The sequence below is a fragment of the Trichosurus vulpecula genome, chromosome 3 (assembly GCF_011100635.1).
Source record: "Trichosurus vulpecula isolate mTriVul1 chromosome 3, mTriVul1.pri, whole genome shotgun sequence".
Taxonomy (NCBI): Eukaryota; Metazoa; Chordata; class Mammalia; order Diprotodontia; family Phalangeridae; genus Trichosurus; species Trichosurus vulpecula.
In genome coordinates, this window is record NC_050575.1 from 146,527,536 (window position 1) to 146,544,787 (window position 17,252).

General features: G+C 42.9%; 1 protein-coding gene and 1 long non-coding RNA gene across 2 annotated transcripts in view; one reads left to right on the plus strand and one right to left on the minus strand.

Annotated features, from left to right (window-relative positions):
• Nucleotides 1-5,185: 5,185 nt before the first annotated feature.
• On the minus strand, nt 5,186-7,639 carry CBLN1 (cerebellin 1 precursor). Its single transcript, XM_036751466.1, has 3 exons — nt 7,376-7,639; nt 7,105-7,224; nt 5,186-5,813 (listed from the first exon to the last, which is right to left on the minus strand). The coding sequence occupies exons 1-3, from the start codon at nt 7,637-7,639 to the stop codon at nt 5,616-5,618; spliced, it is 582 nt and encodes a 193-aa protein (XP_036607361.1). The 3' UTR covers nt 5,186-5,615.
• Nucleotides 7,640-8,314: 675 nt separating this feature from the next.
• LOC118840883 overlaps nt 8,315-17,252 on the plus strand; it is a 51,201-nt gene continuing 42,263 nt past the window's right edge. Inside the window, exon 1 of the long non-coding RNA XR_005009830.1 lies at nt 8,315-8,536. This is a non-coding gene — a long non-coding RNA (uncharacterized LOC118840883). The remainder of the gene's footprint in view (nt 8,537-17,252) is intronic.

Sequence of the window (17,252 nt, forward strand, 5' to 3'; positions counted from 1 at the left end):
AATTAAATACCATTGTGTATGCAATAAGGGAACTATTTAAGTGATTCTTTCATAAAGTGAACAATCACTCCTTGATTGATCTTTTGTGAAAATATGATTCACCTGCAACAATACCAAATTAATAATAGACATTTATTTTGTATGTTAAGATTCATAAAACATTATATATGCATTAAAGGGCCCTATATTTAAAGATCCCATACCTGTTCCTTACTTTGAAGCCTAGGACAAATCATTGAACTTTCCTGGGCATGTTTGTTCATCTTTAAAATGAGGGAGTTGTTTCTAAGGTCCCTTACAGCTCTAAATCCTGTAATTCTAACTATACATGAATAATACCATATGTACAATTGACCTACAGCATAACCAAATTCCAGGTATAACAAGGCAATAGATAATGGAAGGTTGCCATGGTGGTTTGATGGTGAGAGTAGTGATGATAAGTAAATTATGTCATTCTATCAAAGTATCATTTTTGATCAGTGAAGAGGAAGCTGGCCAGATGGTACCTAGTATTTCTGAATTAGTGAGCCATTATCCTGAGAATACACCTTGCTCTTTACCTCCTCATAGGCTCAAGCTCTTAGGACATTTGTATTCAATTCTCTGTGGCAATAGAATACCAGACAGATTATTTACACACGTATATATGTATGTGTGTACATACATACATGTGTATGTAGCCTAGACCTCGTCTTTCTTTCTTAAGTTAGAATGACATGAGAACTGATGCAAGTATCTAAGATTTGAACATTATATAAACTTAATGAATGTTTACTGAATGGATGAATAGTGAGAGTTGTTGTTTGTATAAAGACATATGTGTGGAAAGAGAAATAACCTTATTTATCATACACAATTCAAAATTACATCCAGCCAACAAAATAGCCACATGTGCACTTGTTCTTATCTGAAGCTGACATATATATATAATATATATTATATAGTTAACTAATATACAATATATTTATATAATAGAATAATAGTAAGCTTATTATTACCCCAGTATCTGGAATTCTCGGAAGGGCCTATTAATGTTGGAGGTTCCGTGATAGGATTCATAGAACCACATAATGTTTAATATAACATTATTATGTATTAGGACACATGGAATGACAGAGCTGGAAGTGCCATTAGAATACAGAATTTGGGAGCTACAAGGATCTTTTAAACCAGAGGTGTCAACCATAGCAGTAACACTCTTGAATCAGATTAAAATGTAATTGGAAAATATTTAACAAAATAAATAAAAATACAATAAAATCTAGATAACATTGCATTTTAAAACCAAGTTAATATGGGACACATGGGATCCTTTTGTTCACATTGGTGGACCCCAGTTTCTACTTGAGTTTGACACCACTGCTTTAAAGCATAGAATTATGTGACTAGAACTCTATGCTTTAAAGCATAGAATGCCAGAGCAGCAAGGGACTTTAGAGATCAATTAGTGCAATTCTTTCCCTTTATAAATAAGAGGGGAAGGGGTGGGGCGTGCCCAAGGTCACACAGATAATTCACAGCAGAGCTGGAACTAGAATCCAGGTGGCCTGACTCCCAGCCTTGTGTTCTTTCCACCCAGTCGACAATAGCAAACTGAAGATTGAGCACGAGTAGGACATTTGGGTATTTATATTTCATGGTGTAATTCTTTCCTTTCTTCTTCCCATTTCACTCCCACCCCCAAAATAAAAAAAAAACCAATATTGAGGGAAATAGAAATGTTTGAATTCTCTATTTAACATTAGTAACATTTGCATTAATGATCAATTGCCCTGATGTTTACCATTAGGAACCATGTGGTTCAAAGATTAAGGGACAACACTCCAATCCAATGATGAGTTTGAGAGAGCCCCAGATTGAGCGGATACTAGAACTGAGGGATGTGGGCTCCACTTTGGGAAGCTCTAGAGGCTTCCTTGATAGCTCGGGTAAACAACCCAACCTTAGTCTCACTTTAAGGGCCTACCTAGAAATGGACAAGTAACTTTCTTGGTCTTCCTGAAAAGCAAAGGTTTCCTCTGCCTCTGCATCTGAGAGAGTAAGACTTGCTAGGGTCAGGTTCAGTAGGGGCCATAGCCCTCGGGATCAGCAGGTGACTTTAAACAACTCTTATCCCTGGGCCAAATGAGATAATATTTGTAAAGTGTTTAGCACTGTATCTGGCATTATAGGCGCTTAATAAAAGCTTATTGCTTTCCTTCCCGACATCCAAACCTCCCGGGACAATCTTCCACTTTTCATCAAAGCTGCAGGGGCTGAACCCTAAGCAGGCAGATGGGACTATGGGCAGAAGAAATCTTTGTTGTTCCCCTCCACACCTGTCTTACCCCACAATCCCGGTCTCATTTCTTGTCCTTTCTAGGTACATCAGTAGAGGAAGGGAGCCAAGTTGCAGGGGACGAGCAGCACGGAGGGTGGACAGTTCGCACATGTTCCAAGGCCTCTAGGCTTGCCAGGAAAAGCAGCAAAAGAAGGTAGAAGTGATCTCGTGCCTGCACCGCCCGGTCAGAACCGGGAAGCGTACCTGTGGGGAACCGCTGAGTGAGACGTGTGCAGTGATTGCAATGCCGGTCCTAGCCAGATGCTAGGACACAAGCCCGAAGCCTGCGAAATAAGCAAAAGCTCCTAGGGCTAAGCCGAAGCAATACCCAGCCTCAGCGCCAAATCTCCTGGACTCACGGCGGAGGTTCCAGCATCCCAGACACAGAGCCTTCAGCCCTCTGCTGTTTGAGCAGGAGCGGCGCTCGCATTCGTCCGCGGTCTTGCAGGCCCCAAGACTCGCGGCCAGCCATGCGGGAGAGAGCCTTCAGCGAGGCCAAGGATTAAGAGGGACAGGGAATCTAGGCCACCCAAGGGGATAGGATCATTAAAGGAATGAGGGTAGACAGACCTTCTGGGGTCCTAAACCCCAAGGGGCAGACGATAAGGCACATGGTTTTCTCCCAGACAACAGCCGAGAGACTGAAAATACGGCGACATTAGGCAGAAAAAAAGAAAAACAAAAACAAAAATAAACAAAAAAAAAAACCAGCACAATGGGCAAAGCACCCTCAGATTTCTGAAAGGTCAAGAATTGTGAACTCAAAGGGCCCCATGGCTTTTGACCCTGGGGCCAGACTCCCCACCTCGTCAGACTCCAAAAAGAGCCCCTACGCTAAGCCTGGGGTCGCCTCTGCTGGAGAACCTGCCATCCGAGTAAACCAGTGCGGGCAAATCGACCTCTAAGCCAGCTAGATTTTCGGCCTCTGCCACCATAAAGAAAAGCCTCGTGTGGAGACGAATGATGCTCACACCATTGAGTGACCCCCATAAGTTTGTGGCCACTGTTGATTTCTGAGCCTTGTTCCTTCGACGAACCGATAGATAGGAATAAGTCTTGCAGAGGAATGGGGAGGGAGGGAAAGGGGGGGGAGGGAGACAGAGGAAAGTTTTCTTTTTCTTTATTTTCCTCTTGGACTACTCTGACTCTGACATCAGTCCGCGGTAATCTTCGGTTGCAAGTGATGCTATTTATGAGCAAAAAGAAACTCGCAGGTCAAATATCCAAGCCCTAGGAAGTGGTCACTAACCCAGTCACTGTAAACAGTTTGGGGCTAGATAAAAAGTAGTAGGGAGAAGGCTGCCTGTTTTCAGGAACAATTAGGCTTTTCAGAAGGTAAGCAACAGAGAAAAGAAAGCGGTTAGGCGCGGGGGTACTCCGGACAGGGTTTGGGCTTCAGCTTAGTCCCCACTTGCCTTGTGAAACTATTATCTAGACAAGCCCCGTGAATAAATAAGGAAGGGTTGCTTATTATGCTACTATTAATTTCCCCCCTAGGAGCTAATTAAATTGCTTCCTGAAACCCGGGTCTGAAGATAACCAGAAGACTCTTAACCCTGGAGGGACTGGAAATCATGCGAGAACCCGGAACAGTTTTACTGTACATCTCCGAAATTTCTGGGGTTTATGTGGGGCCCAGTAACCTCTCCCCAGTCCCGCCCAGAGCCTGGGCTAAAAGCCTCCCGAGTCTCCCGCATACACAGGCCTCCAACTCGGCCAGCCTTCCATTTAGTCTTCAAATGAAGTTGTTTATTAGACTTTTGATTTGACATTATATTCAGATACAGTCAGAATCGCGGACGGGCCTTTTTAATAAAAGTAGTCATCTCTGAGTACTGCAAAATTAAAGCATTTTTACATCTCTTAAAGACTGGAAACCAAATCAGAACAGCGGACCGAGAGAAGAATGGACAGGTTGGTGATTCCAGAGAGGGTGCTATAAAATGTCACCGGATCCAGTCCCGAAAATCCAGAAGATGCTGGGCAGCGACAGCATAGGCCCCGGGGGTGGTTTCGTATTTAAACTAATCTTCCCTTTTAGGTGCTGTGCCTCCCTTTTCAAACTGCACTTCAGCCACTAGTCTGGGCGTTCGCTGTCACCAGAAGGGTCGACCAATTTTTAAGTCTTGAGTAAAAGCAGCGAGGAAGCAGAAAGCGAGGCAGGCGCAGAGACGCAGGGCATCTTAAATGTTAGGCGGGTTGAACAGGCCCGCTCGGTCGGGCTAGCACTTCCCGGCCCAGTCTTCAGTTAAGCGCGCTAAAGATAGCTAAGCGTCTGAACCGCTTTCTCCTCCTGACCCCGCCTCCAGCCTAGGAGGGTTCGAGGGTTGCACTGAAAAACCCTGTTTCTTTCTGTTTCAGAAAAATAAAAGTCCCACTTAAACTTTATTGTATTAGAGCCAAATTAAATTCTCGATATTCACACATATATTACAGAGTAAGAGAGTAAAAGGTCAATAATACTTCCTGGCATTTAGTTGGGACACATTCGACAAGAGCAAACCAAGGACCAAAACATTGAGCAGCCTTAATAGTTCACAATCACTTAGAATATTACATAGAAATACAAAGATGCTCTATTCTGCCAGTTTTCACTGGGAATAGTTCTTCACGAAGAAATTATTCTCCCCCCCTCCCCCTTTGTTTTTTTTTTAACTGTCAGTCATTCAACAACAGCAAGGCAGTCTTTTCTCCTTCACCATGGCATCTGTGTATTTAAAATAAAAAAAAAAGCCTTCCAGTAAATTCTTCGGTGGAGTTTAAGATGAGCAGTGCTTCTCAAATCGAAAACTCTACCACCAACAAGAACCAAAAAGAAAAAGGAAAAAAGTTGCCAAGAACAACATTAGAGGAACATTGAGTGGGTGCAAGAAGTTGAAAAGGATATTGTAGCTTACACTGTTGAAATACAACCTTTCTTTTAGCTAAATCTGGGGTCTGGGTAATGGAGTAGGGAAGAGCATGTTGCAATTGTTGATTTAAAAAAAATCAATTACAAGGCAGCTTCTTTCTTGACTATAGACTACCAAAATGGGGAGAGGAATGGTATTCTTCAAAACAGATGTACACAGATCTAAGTGGGGCTTAGTTTCTCTTTTATAAGTGAACTTTAAAAGTTTGCTGTCCAGAGCTCTTTATACCTGGCTACAACCTGGGACTTCGCAGGAAATTCTCCACACTTGTCGATTTCTTTTTCTCTACATCTCCTTCTCCCTCTTTCTTTCTCCCTCCCCCTTCTCTCTGTTCTCCCTCTCCCACTCCCTCCGATTAGCTCCAGCGATGAGTTAGTTCCTTAGAGAGGGAATACGAGAAATCCAGAGAATGTCGAATATTTCCAGCCCCCCATCAAGTTCCCTCGCTCCAATTTGAGGTACGCTCGGTCCCCCTTCTCCATTTGTATTAGGACACCATTGCTGGCTGCCTCTCGGGTCACATCCTGGTCGCCTGCGAAAGCCGAGATCACAGGCCACCCGTTTAACATCAGGCTCACCTGGAGACAAGAAAAAAAAAAAAGAGAAGCTAGAGTCAGCTGAGCAGACAGAACATGTAGCCCAATCAACCAGCTGGGACAAGGAGAAATATCCACAAAGGTGAGGAGAGAGGAAGGGAGGGGTGGTCCCACTGCATTTTAACAGTGTCCTTAGGGGAGGAGGAAGAGGAGGCAAAGGGTGGGGGGGGGCAGAATTGGGAGGACATCCAGACAATTTGTTTGCGGTTAGAAACTCGGGATGATGAGCTTCTGCTGGGTGTCTGAGGCCAAGCGTGCTAAAGGAGATAGTAAATTTGAACGTTTGCCGAAGCTTTTTAACAAGTGGTACCTTAGCACGGAAAAGATTCTATTAGCCACCAGATAGATCTGAAAGGGAAGTCACAGAGCCTGGCCCAGGAATCCCAGGGAAAGAGGCCCAGGGATAAAGCAGTTAGTGTCCTAGTATCAGCATCATTGAAAAAGCTCTGTTCAGCTGTCTCTAAGTGCTGGCTGCTTCTTTCTAGAGGGCGGGTCATATCGTAGCTTCCTAACTCTACAATCTCCGATATAGCCAACCCCGGTGCCCACAGAACCCTTGGACTCCCGGTATCCTTGAGTCAGAGAGCAATTCCCGGCTGCTTAAAAATAGTTCTTTTGGACTATGCTCCTCTCCTTGTCTCCAAACCCAAGAACTCAACCCTCGCATTAGGTACACAGGTGCTAACCATGTACTGGGTTCTCGTTTTCCATGGGCAGGTAGATAGGAGGTGTTTCCACCTCCTGAGTTTTTCCCGTGAAGATCAAAGATCCTCATTAGCTTGGGCGAACTAGAGAGAGTCAGACAGGCGACGATGGGAGCCACCCAACACCGCAGCACCCCAGTTTAAGATTCCTGACTCAAGCAGCTAGCTTAAAGGAACATGAGAAATAGGTCTCCGAGGCTGCTTGCCCGGATCCTGTCCGTGGTGCTGAACGCACTTTCAGCCTCCACTCAGCTCTAGTAGTCCAAAGCCTAGGGCAACTAGCGAGCAGATAACTGTTGGGCTTAAGGATGCAGGCTGCATGGGGAATTGTCCCTGAAACCGGGCACAGGAGGCAGTAAGGGGCAGGGAAGCTGGGAGCTACCTTAACCTTGAAGCTGAGAAGCGCCCGAGCACCCTGGCTTCCTACGCAACTATCCAAGAAGATGGAAACGCACCCAGCCCTTCCATCTAACCACTGCAATTCCACCATATAGTCCTCCTCACTCCCTCCCAGCTCTAGGGAATCTATTCCCAAAGGTCGCCTGGGGTCACGGATGCCCGGGGCTGACCTGGATGGTCTGTCTGTTGTAGACTTTCACCACGTGGAAGTTAAAACTGTAAATCCCTTTCCGTGGGGAGATGAAAGTGCTTCGTTCCGGGTCGAAGTTATTCCCGATGTTCACTAGTACCTACAAAAGGACAGGGATGGGGAGTGGGAGTGGGAAGAGAAAGACGTCAGGCTCCAGAAAGCTGCAGGACGGGGACCCCACAGCAGGGCTGTCTCCCACCCGAGGTCCTTAGACCTGAGGCTGGAGCTACCAGAGAGCAGGAGCCACTCACCTGGTCAAAGTAAATGATCATCGTACGGTTGCTCATTTCTGACGGCTCGTGATTAGTGCTCCGAATGGCTGAGAAAGCCACCTTGGCGCTGCCAGAGCGCACGGAAATTCCCAGCGCCGTGCCCGTGGGATCGGACGTGGGGTTGGAATCGCAAACCACCAGGCACTTGCCCTCCAGCACGATGGGCTCCGTCTCATTCTGCCCACGAGCCGGCCCAGCCAACCAAGCTGCACCGAGCAGCAGCAGCTCCAGGGCGCCCATCATCTCTCCGGAGCCCTCCCCACCCCCCCCACCCCGGGGCTGTCTGTCCGCGCCCCCCCGCCCCCCCTCCCGCGCTGGGGCTGCTTGTTCTCCTCCCCTTCACTCTGCTTCGCTTGTAGCTTTGCGCCCACAGCTCTCCTCCCAGGGCTCTGCTTTGCAAACTGCCGCTCACTCCTTTTGCAACCTGCCCAAACTCGACCCCCGTTCCTGGGGGCCCTCAGGAGCGCCCTGCAAGCGGTCGGGGCTGCGCGGCAGTCCTTGGATGCATAGCCGTCGCCGCCGCCTAGGTAGCTCTCGTCCGGCTCCAGCTCCCGCTCCCGCCGCTGCCGCCGATCTGAATTATTGATGCAGCCGGCTCTGCAGCCGGAGCCCGGGCGGAGCTGAGCGCGCGCTGAGCACAAAGGCGCGGACCGCTGGTCTCAAGCCCCGCCCCCTTGGCCCCTCCTCTCCCTGTTCCCCTCCCCCCGGAACCCCACCCCCTTAAGTCTTGCTCCGCCCAGTCCCAGACCGAGGCCCCTCCCCTCAGCCAATCTCGCAGCGCCTCGCTTCCGCCCCAACCAATGACTGAGCGGTCCGCGCACAGCCACCTGACCACGGGAGCTTCGGTTATTAGGGGCGCCGAGGCAGGTGGCGCGCGGCATCCTTGCTAGAGCTCGGGTCCCGGAACCGACCGAGGGAGTGAAGGAAAAGAGAAAGGGAGGGCTTGGGGGGAAGCCTGGATGAGGGAGCAAGCGACTACCCGCCAGCCAGCCCTAACTATATCAACCGTCTCCAATTGCCGATCCTTATCAGTTAGGGCTGTGGGCTGAGCGGATCACCACTGCTGCCCTCCTCCTCTGCCCCATCCGTCCCTTCCTCTTCCCGCTCAGCCCCCGCCCACCGCTCTCGCCCGGCTTACAGGTAGGGGGGCGGCGCAGGCTTCACCTCAGCTGGGAGGCGGGAGAGGGACGGGCTCCTGTTAGATTGGCTTAGCAAAATAAGCTTCTGGGAGTACGCCAAGGTGTACAGGAGATTTGGCAGGGGGCTGCGAGGTTGGGGTTGATTACGAGTGGGTGGGATAGTGGTGGGGAGTATACGCCGCGGCGTACGGGGACGGGGCGTGCCGGCGCTTGCGCAGAAGGCTTCTAGGGGGCGGAGCCATCTCCTTGGCCTTTCCCTAAGGGAGGGCACGTGTTCCCGGGGCTGAGGGCTGGAGGGTGGAGTCTGGTTGGAAGCTCCTCCTAGTATGGGCGACCTGCCGTTTTGGGCTTCGGAAGAGAAGTTGCCCAGCTTTCCCCATAAAGGACAGCCAAGGTTATTGAGCTCCGCCAGCGTGTTAGTCCCCTTCTTGTAGATATTGGCATAAAAAAGTCACAGCCACTTCCTAGACTCCTTTCTGAACTGTCAGCGCTATTTAGCGCCCAAAACTGTACTGTGGACTCAGCCAACGCCAAGGTCTCTTTGGAGACAGTATCCCCCCACACCCTCGACATAGAGCAACTCAGGATCTCTTTGCTGTGCCGTCCCCCAACACACCACCCCCTTCTTATATGCCACAAGCGTGGCAGTTCTATCCCCAAACAAATAACCCTTCTTCTTAGCCCAGCGTGTTGCTGAAAAACATTTAGAGAAAAGGACGGAGCTAAATCTTAACTCAGTCGTCAGCACCCAGTGTAGTGCCAGCCTCCTGTAGAAAGCCTGTTAGGTTACAGTTCTTGAGAATCTTAGGGCCCCTGTTAGGGTAAATGATTGAGGGGAAAGGATACAGTTTCTAAAATGATACTTTCAAACAATGTAACGCCTACCATATCTTAGGGATATTTGGATCACCGTAAATTGTGTGGGGTCTGAGGGACTTTAATCCCTCAGTCCCCAGTCCATTCTTGATGTTTGAATGCTATCACCTGGAAAACTCATTAGCTCTAATGGAATTCGTTTCTATAGCACCCTAAGCTCTTTCTTTTTCAGACCCTTATCCTTTGTTCTCCTGGAAGTTGGACACAAAGGATTATATTTTTAGTCCCTGTATTTTCCTTCTCAATTCCAACCTAGCCCTAATGATAAACATGTAATTAATTAGGAAAAGGAAATTAGATATCCATCATAAGTGTGTGGAAAATGCTTATCTGGTTAAACATATATGCCTGTTACAAACAAAAATTTCCTCAAGCTGGTCACAGAATATTTTTACCAGCTATTACATATCCTTATTTAATCCTATAGCACACAAGTTGGGAAGCCTGGTCTTTCAAATATATTCAGAGTAATGTGGTTTTGGCAGCACCAAAAATTGGAAATTTATAGATAAACTACAGACGTGTAGAGAAGATTGGACCTTCATATTCTCTATCAGTTTCCGATCATTGTACATAAAATTGCTTTGGGCTGCTGTAAAGGCAAGAAGGAAAGGATATTTAAGCAATTTTCTTCCTAAATTCTTAGTAGAGGATGTGCCCTTTTCCTTTCCCTTCTGTCCTACACACACACACACACACACACACACACACACACACACAATTTATTTGTAGTCATGAATACAGAAAAAAAATAATTTCTCTAAACCTGACCCTTTATGAAGTCCTATGCCTATTCCTAAGCTTCATCCTATAGTGGAGGTGAGAATAGGTTCTCAAAGACTCTATCATCATAGTGTAAACTCTGGCAGGTTTCTCTGAAACAGCTTTGAACATAGGCCCAGTGAAAGATGTTATGTGTATCCTAAAACCAGAAGATTTCAGTTCACAGAGTCTTATCAGGAAAAGAATGGCTACCAGGAGATGGATTTTTTTTTTGTTATAGCAGTGATTCACCACAGTGAATTTTTAGAAATTATTTTAACAACTGTTTGGATATAGACATGAAGATAATTGATTAAAATGCTTTTCATTTCATGTTACTTTCATAATATGACAATACTGCTACTGAAATTCAACTGCTTTAGGGAGAGGATTGAATCTGGAAGAAGGGATATTTTGATTTAGAATATGAAACAAACCCATCCTTTTATTAAACTTCATTGGGATCTTTGAGGTTCTCAATGTACCAAACAGGTTTCCATTTCCTTTGCTCTTGGGTCAAAAGCCCTCAAAAGTGTAGTTGCCTAGTATTCAGTTCATTTTCTTCCAGAAAATTGAAAGAAGGCAATTCTGTCCTATAATAATAAATTCAGCATTTCAGGTATCCCAGTTCATTTAAAACATAATATTTAGACTCATTCTATGAATAAGAGTCATGGGAAAGAAGCCACACAAAAGATGGGATAAGATTATAATTTCTTTTTGGAGGGCACCTTTGTCCCCAGTACTGGCTTTTTAGTAGCCATTGTTCACCTGTGTTAACGGCAGTGTGATGTAGAGCTAAATTAAGTTCTGGATTTATAATCAGAAGAGGCCTGATCCTGGCTCAGTCACTTAACTTCCCTAAGTTTTGGCTTCCTTAACTAAAAAGTACTACTTTGTAAATACTAAAATTCTATATAAATATGGATTATTATATTTTAAATTCTACCTTTATGCTGTTTATTTTAGGTAAAAATTGCCATTGTAAAATGATCTTATAAAACAAAAAGAACAATTTTTAAAACTCAGTTTCTTTTAAAATAGACTGCATTAATGATAAATTCTGATTCCTTATTAAAGAAAAGATTTAAGCTCATAGTAACCAGTTTTTCCCTCAAAATAAACTTCTGTTGCTGTCTTTTTTATATCAACTAAATTTTCCATTGAGTCCTCCCTCCCCCGAACCCTTCCAGAAAGCCATTTTTATAACAAAGAATTAAAAAGGGGAGGAAGAGGAATACAGTTCATCAAAACTTACCAACATATCAAAAAATCTGACATTATATAGTGTTCCACACCTATAGTTCCCTATTTCTATAACCAGATGTTTTAATGATGCTAAAATTGAATCCTTTCATTTTCTGTTAAAAGACAAAGGCCTTTTTAAAAAAATTATTATTCATTCAGACATTCTTTTTATTAGCTATGTTCAGAAAAGACTATAGATCTTCCAATTAAATTGAAGACTGTTACTATTTTGAATATGTTGTCTTGAATCTCCTTAGTGGGACTTTCATCTGAAGCGGTTACTCAAGTAGATGACATTCAAGTAAAAGAGAAAGTATCTTGTTGATGGTTTTTCTCTATATGCATAATTTTTTATTATCAAAAGTTTAAAGAAAAGGTTCCCTTTCTCTCCTGTGTAGTTTAGGTTGATTTATTGATTATTAAAAACGGGACTGCAGGTCCCTTTGCTGCTTAGTGTAGCTTTCATTAGCATTTCATTTGGGTATTCCAACTAACATTTTTTTAATAGAAAAGAAAAACTTTATTAGGTATACAGACTAAGAGGTTGAGCTGACAAGTAGACTTGACACTTCCCAAATAAATAATGACAGTGGTTATGATCTGTGGGGAGACTAACGTTTGGGAAAAAGGTATCCCAAGAAACATCATTTTTCTCATTAGGAATAAATGGAGTGGTTTTTTTTAAATGAATTGTTACTCTTTGCTTTCTAATTAGTTCAGTGGTTAACAGGAAATTCTATGAATGCAATAAAATTACTAGTGAAGAGCTGAGTCCTCATAAATCAAAATTAGCTGTAAAGTATAATCAGTTTAATAAGTGTGGAGAAAAATATAACTTTTAATAAATTATGTCATGTCATTGTCTCTTATTTAGATCAACAAATAATATTAGAGTATTTGAAAGCTATTTTTGATTAATTATACTTCCTAAACCTTTGTCTTGCATGTAATAATAGGGGGAAAGCCCAGTGGAAGTTAAATTTTAACCTATAATCCTGCTTATATCCTGCTTAGGATATGTTAGTGTCTTGAGAAAATGACTGGTAATTGTACTAATTCAGAATACTAAAGTAAGTCCAAACAGTAAAAACAGTATTAACATTCATCTTAAAGAAATGAGCTAGAGAGCAAAAAGAAATCCTTATTCTCAAAACCGTCAACTCCAACTGCCAATCAAAAGCCAGTACTGGTCAGGTAGGCCCAGGAGCCCAAGCAATAGCAGCACCCCCAAGACCACCAGCCCTAATTACAGCCTGGTTACTATATCATCCAGTGGAGCAAGCCCTTTGCAAAGGAGGCCACCATTCCCACAATCACTATGACCACCAGCTGACCAACTGACACTGACAAGGACAGGCAAGTCAACCTAGCTGAAGCAGCAAGAAGTCCTAAGAGAAAGACAGGGTGTGGTACATGCCATACTAGTCAAACCACCACTTTGACTACCTTCTCCTATCAGAGTCAAATGGAGATAGCCCAGGATGAACCTTCTAAGAAATATAGGAATTGCAGTGTCCTCCAATACAAATGGCCCTGCTTCTCACGGATCCCCCATAGCCATCAATAGAAATGATCATAAAGAAGATGCATTATCTTCTACTTTGCCATTGTACTGTTAGGACTGCAGGGCCTTTCCATATCACTTGCAGCTAAGACCGTGCTCCCTCTCCATTTGTGTTATCCCTCCATACAGGAACGTGAGCATTTATGAAACAAGTATTATCTTATAACTGTGTGTCCCCAGCACAGTGCTTTGCGTATAGAAAGTACTAAATGCTCTTTCATTCATTTGGTTTATGTGTTAAACAGTATCCGTGTAAATCCAAAGCCCTATTTCTGATAAGGGACTTCCTCCCAGTGATAGGTTTGATGAAAATTAACCCTGTTAAGCCCCAGATGGGACCCTTAGATTATCACCCTTGGCACAAGTAGGAGTCCTCTAGCAAATGGTATCAACTCTGAATCCAAGCTAGGCCGATAGGGGATACTAACCTCATACTCTCACACTTTCGGGGGGGACCACCAGGGTTAAAAATGCCCAGCTGTCAAAGTCACTGTTCAGCGACCTGTGCTCAGGGTAAGAAAGACAAACTAGAAGAGGGAGTAGGGGACTTGAAAATCTATCTCAGGCTTACCTAGGCAAGCACACGTTGATCATCATTGCACTGTTCTCAATGTGAGCCACCTTGGCTGCTGCAGGTGAAGAAGGAAGAAAAACGCTTCTCTACCTCTCTATCCCTTGCTAAAAGTACACAACTGAGTTCTGACCCACCAGTAGAGAAGGCAGACCTTTTCCGCTCCACATGTCCTTTAGTAAGGGGTCAGAATATGTCGCCCACCAGAAGGGGCCAGCAGGCTACATGCTCAGGCTTATCACCCTTGTTAGATGATCATGTGCTCAAGAGTAGTAGTGGAAAGATATCTTTAAGAACATGTATAACTAGAAAAGGCAATTTATATATCAAGAAAAAGTGATAAAATAGCTTGAGCTAGTACCCACTAAATGTTAAAACAACTAAAGGAAGGCTCCCATAAGTTGGATAGATCATTTTTGTACTGTTTAACAAGAATTGCAAGGATCAGAAGGCATGGAAGGGTTTAGATCTGTGGCAACTGGGGGGACTTCTCACACTAATGAAATCACACTCTTAAGTATCAAAGAATTTAGCAACACTGGGTATCCCAAAAGTCTTGGTGTTTAATATCTTAAATGATAATAGCTATAATAATGATAATGCTTATTAATATTATCTTGCTAAATAATAGTTCTAAACTGCACTAAGACTTTTGAAACACCCTGTATACATCCCACTGTTGTTGACCTAATTTTATTTTCAATATAGCTAAATTTTTGTTCTATTTGGCAGTTATTAAACACTATATGCCAAGTTGTAGAGATGCAAAGACCCCCCCAAAAAAACACCCAAACCCAGTCAATGATCACAAGGAATTTAATGGGGGGAATGCTATATGTACACAGTTAAGTAAATGCAAAGTAGTTTAAGGAAAGAGGGAGCACTAAAAACTGAAAGAATTAGGTGAGGCTCCCCAAAGGAGATGGCACCTGTGTGGATCTATGAAGAAGGAATTCATTACAGTCATAAGTAATCGAGTTGTTTGTCTTTCGTTATTGAAGAAGACCATGACATCGGGAAGGTGATGCCATGACTTGCAATTGAATTGGATTTAAGTGAGGAAGCAATAAATAATTCTTTGAAGTGGAAGATGTAATGTCTACCTAATGGTAGTCCGGTTTGGTTTAAACATAAAATAAATGAAGAGGATTCACAAGAAATATGTCTGGAAAAGAGACATATTATAGATTCAGGCCAAAGAATGTGTATTTTGTCCTAGAAGCAACAGAGTCACCAAAAATTTTTAGTCAGGAGAGTAACTTGGTTAGATTTGAGCAGCTTTCTGAAGGATGGACAGGAAAGGACAAAGACTACATGAGACGGGTAAAATAGGAGGCTATTACATTAAGCCAGGAGAATGATGAAGAGACAAGAACAGGTTCCAGAGATATTATATTGCTATAAAAGATTAGATTGGGTTATCTATAATTTATAAAAGGTTGGATTGGGGTAGGGGCAAAACAGTGACCCAGGAAAGGGAAAAATTAAGGATGACTATGAGGTTACAAACTTCAGTTTCCAGTCTAGGAAGAGGACAAAGGATGTACTGGGAGCCTATCTACCAGACCACGTTTACTGCTGCACATTCTGCCTAACACACAATTTAATTTGTCTAGAGTGTTAGGATTCCTAGTTACAACTGAAAGAAAGTACCAGTTGATGGGTCCACTTTCTCTTTGATCCTATGATAACAAGGCTCCTTGATGGAGAGAGAAACAACAGCATTTGAGAAAAACACAGAGGATCTGGGGGTGGAGGTGCTAGGAGATTGAGGTGTCTGAGTTAGAAAGTTAAGTAGAGTCCACCAAAGTCTGAAGATTGGTGGTTCTCCATAATCTGAACTAAAATCACATACTATATCTGCATGGTGATCTTCCTTCTCATGGACAGAGAGGGCAGAGCAGCTGTGCAGCCTCTACAATGTCGGTTGTGCCCACGGAGTTAAATGGTGAAGACCTCTGATCCCAGGTAGCACACAGTGCCCACGGAGTTAAATGGTGAAGACCTCTGATCCCAGGTAGCACACAGTACTTTTTCTTTCCTCTAATAAAAGCAGCCTTTAACTTCCTAACAGTGTTGGAAAGGAAAGCAAGGTGACTTTCCTTTTTGGTCTTGGAGAAACAGAAGGAGAAGCAGCAGCAGAACCTCTTCCTGATTTGGTTAAGTTTCAAAGATTTATCTTCACATTTGCTCAAAAATTATATGAATTTTATTATGATTGTCTAAAGTGATGTCAAATTATGTACCCTTATGTGCCCAATCCTGTGTTGAAAACAATAAAGGAAGAACGTGCATGCCCTAATGCATTCCTTCGAGGAGCTTTCATTATAGTTAGGAAGGCAATATTTGTGTTCCTGAAAGAAAACAAAATCTGTGAACATTAAGCTATTAGTGGCATTAGAATGAATCATTTTACTCTGAATTCAGGTGAAAAAAATAGCATTTTTATTGTCATACAGTTAAAACATCTGATAGGCTGACTTGCTTTTTTTTTTCTTTTTTAACTAGTTCTAGGAACTTAGTGCATAATAGTTTTGAGCAATTAATGGACAATCTGGGACTGAAGAATTTTTATCTCACAGATCACTTCTTCTGTCTTTTGTTGTTCATTGGATCTCATTCCCGTGTTTAGGCATTGATGACCTTAAAAATAATACTTTGTTGGGAGTGGTATGCTGAGGCTACTATACATATATTTGGTCTGCAAGAAATAGAATCATAGAGCCCATGAGGCTTAGATCTAGAAGCAACCTTAGAGACCATCTAGTCCAAAACCCACAATTTACAGTAAGGAAAAGGGGAAGTGACTTCCATCTAGTTAGTGATGGAGCCAGAGCTAGAACACAGGTTTCCTGACTTGAAGTTGGGACATTTACCTCCATTCTAAATTATGCTGTCATCCCTTAATACTTGGCAAAGATTAGAACTGTTTACCAAGATTTTTAAAACTCACTGCCTTTTTTTTTAAAATCACATGAGTTCAGTTGAAATTAGCTCAGGTTTGCATTTTAACTATACTATCTCTAGTAAAAGAATATAACTTTCCAACTATGGAATTTTTCTATTAGACAACCTTAAGATTCTGAATATTTCTTGAATTTAAATATATCCCTGTAGAGACACTTCTAGTTTTCATATATGAATTCTAATGACATAGTTCAAACATGAAAATATTGGCATAATTTCTCAAGCTTGTAATACCTTATTTCCTATAGTTATAGCCATAGGAAATTTGGTTAATTATAGAAAATGATCATTTTACTATGGACTTTTATTACTAAAATGAAATATAATTACATATCTGTTGGCTAGAATGATTATTACTTGTTCACTACCTTATTTTGCAACCAAGATCACTAGCAGATTAAGTACTGATAGCTGTAGAGTTAACACAATTAGAAGAGTCAATATGTTTTCCACTGAGGAGCTAGAGTTAATGACAAAACCATAACCATAGACATCTTTCAACAAATATTTAAATTTTTGCATTAGTCAGTAAGTATTAAGTCCCTATTATGTGCCAGGCACTCTGTGAGACACTGGGAATATAGAGACAAAAACAAAATAGCCGCCTCCCTCAAGAAGCTTATATTCTACAAGGGAAGTTATAAGGAACTTAGCCAGAGAAACAGCATTATATATTAATATATATATATACATATACATATATATATATACATTTTTTCTTGATCTGTG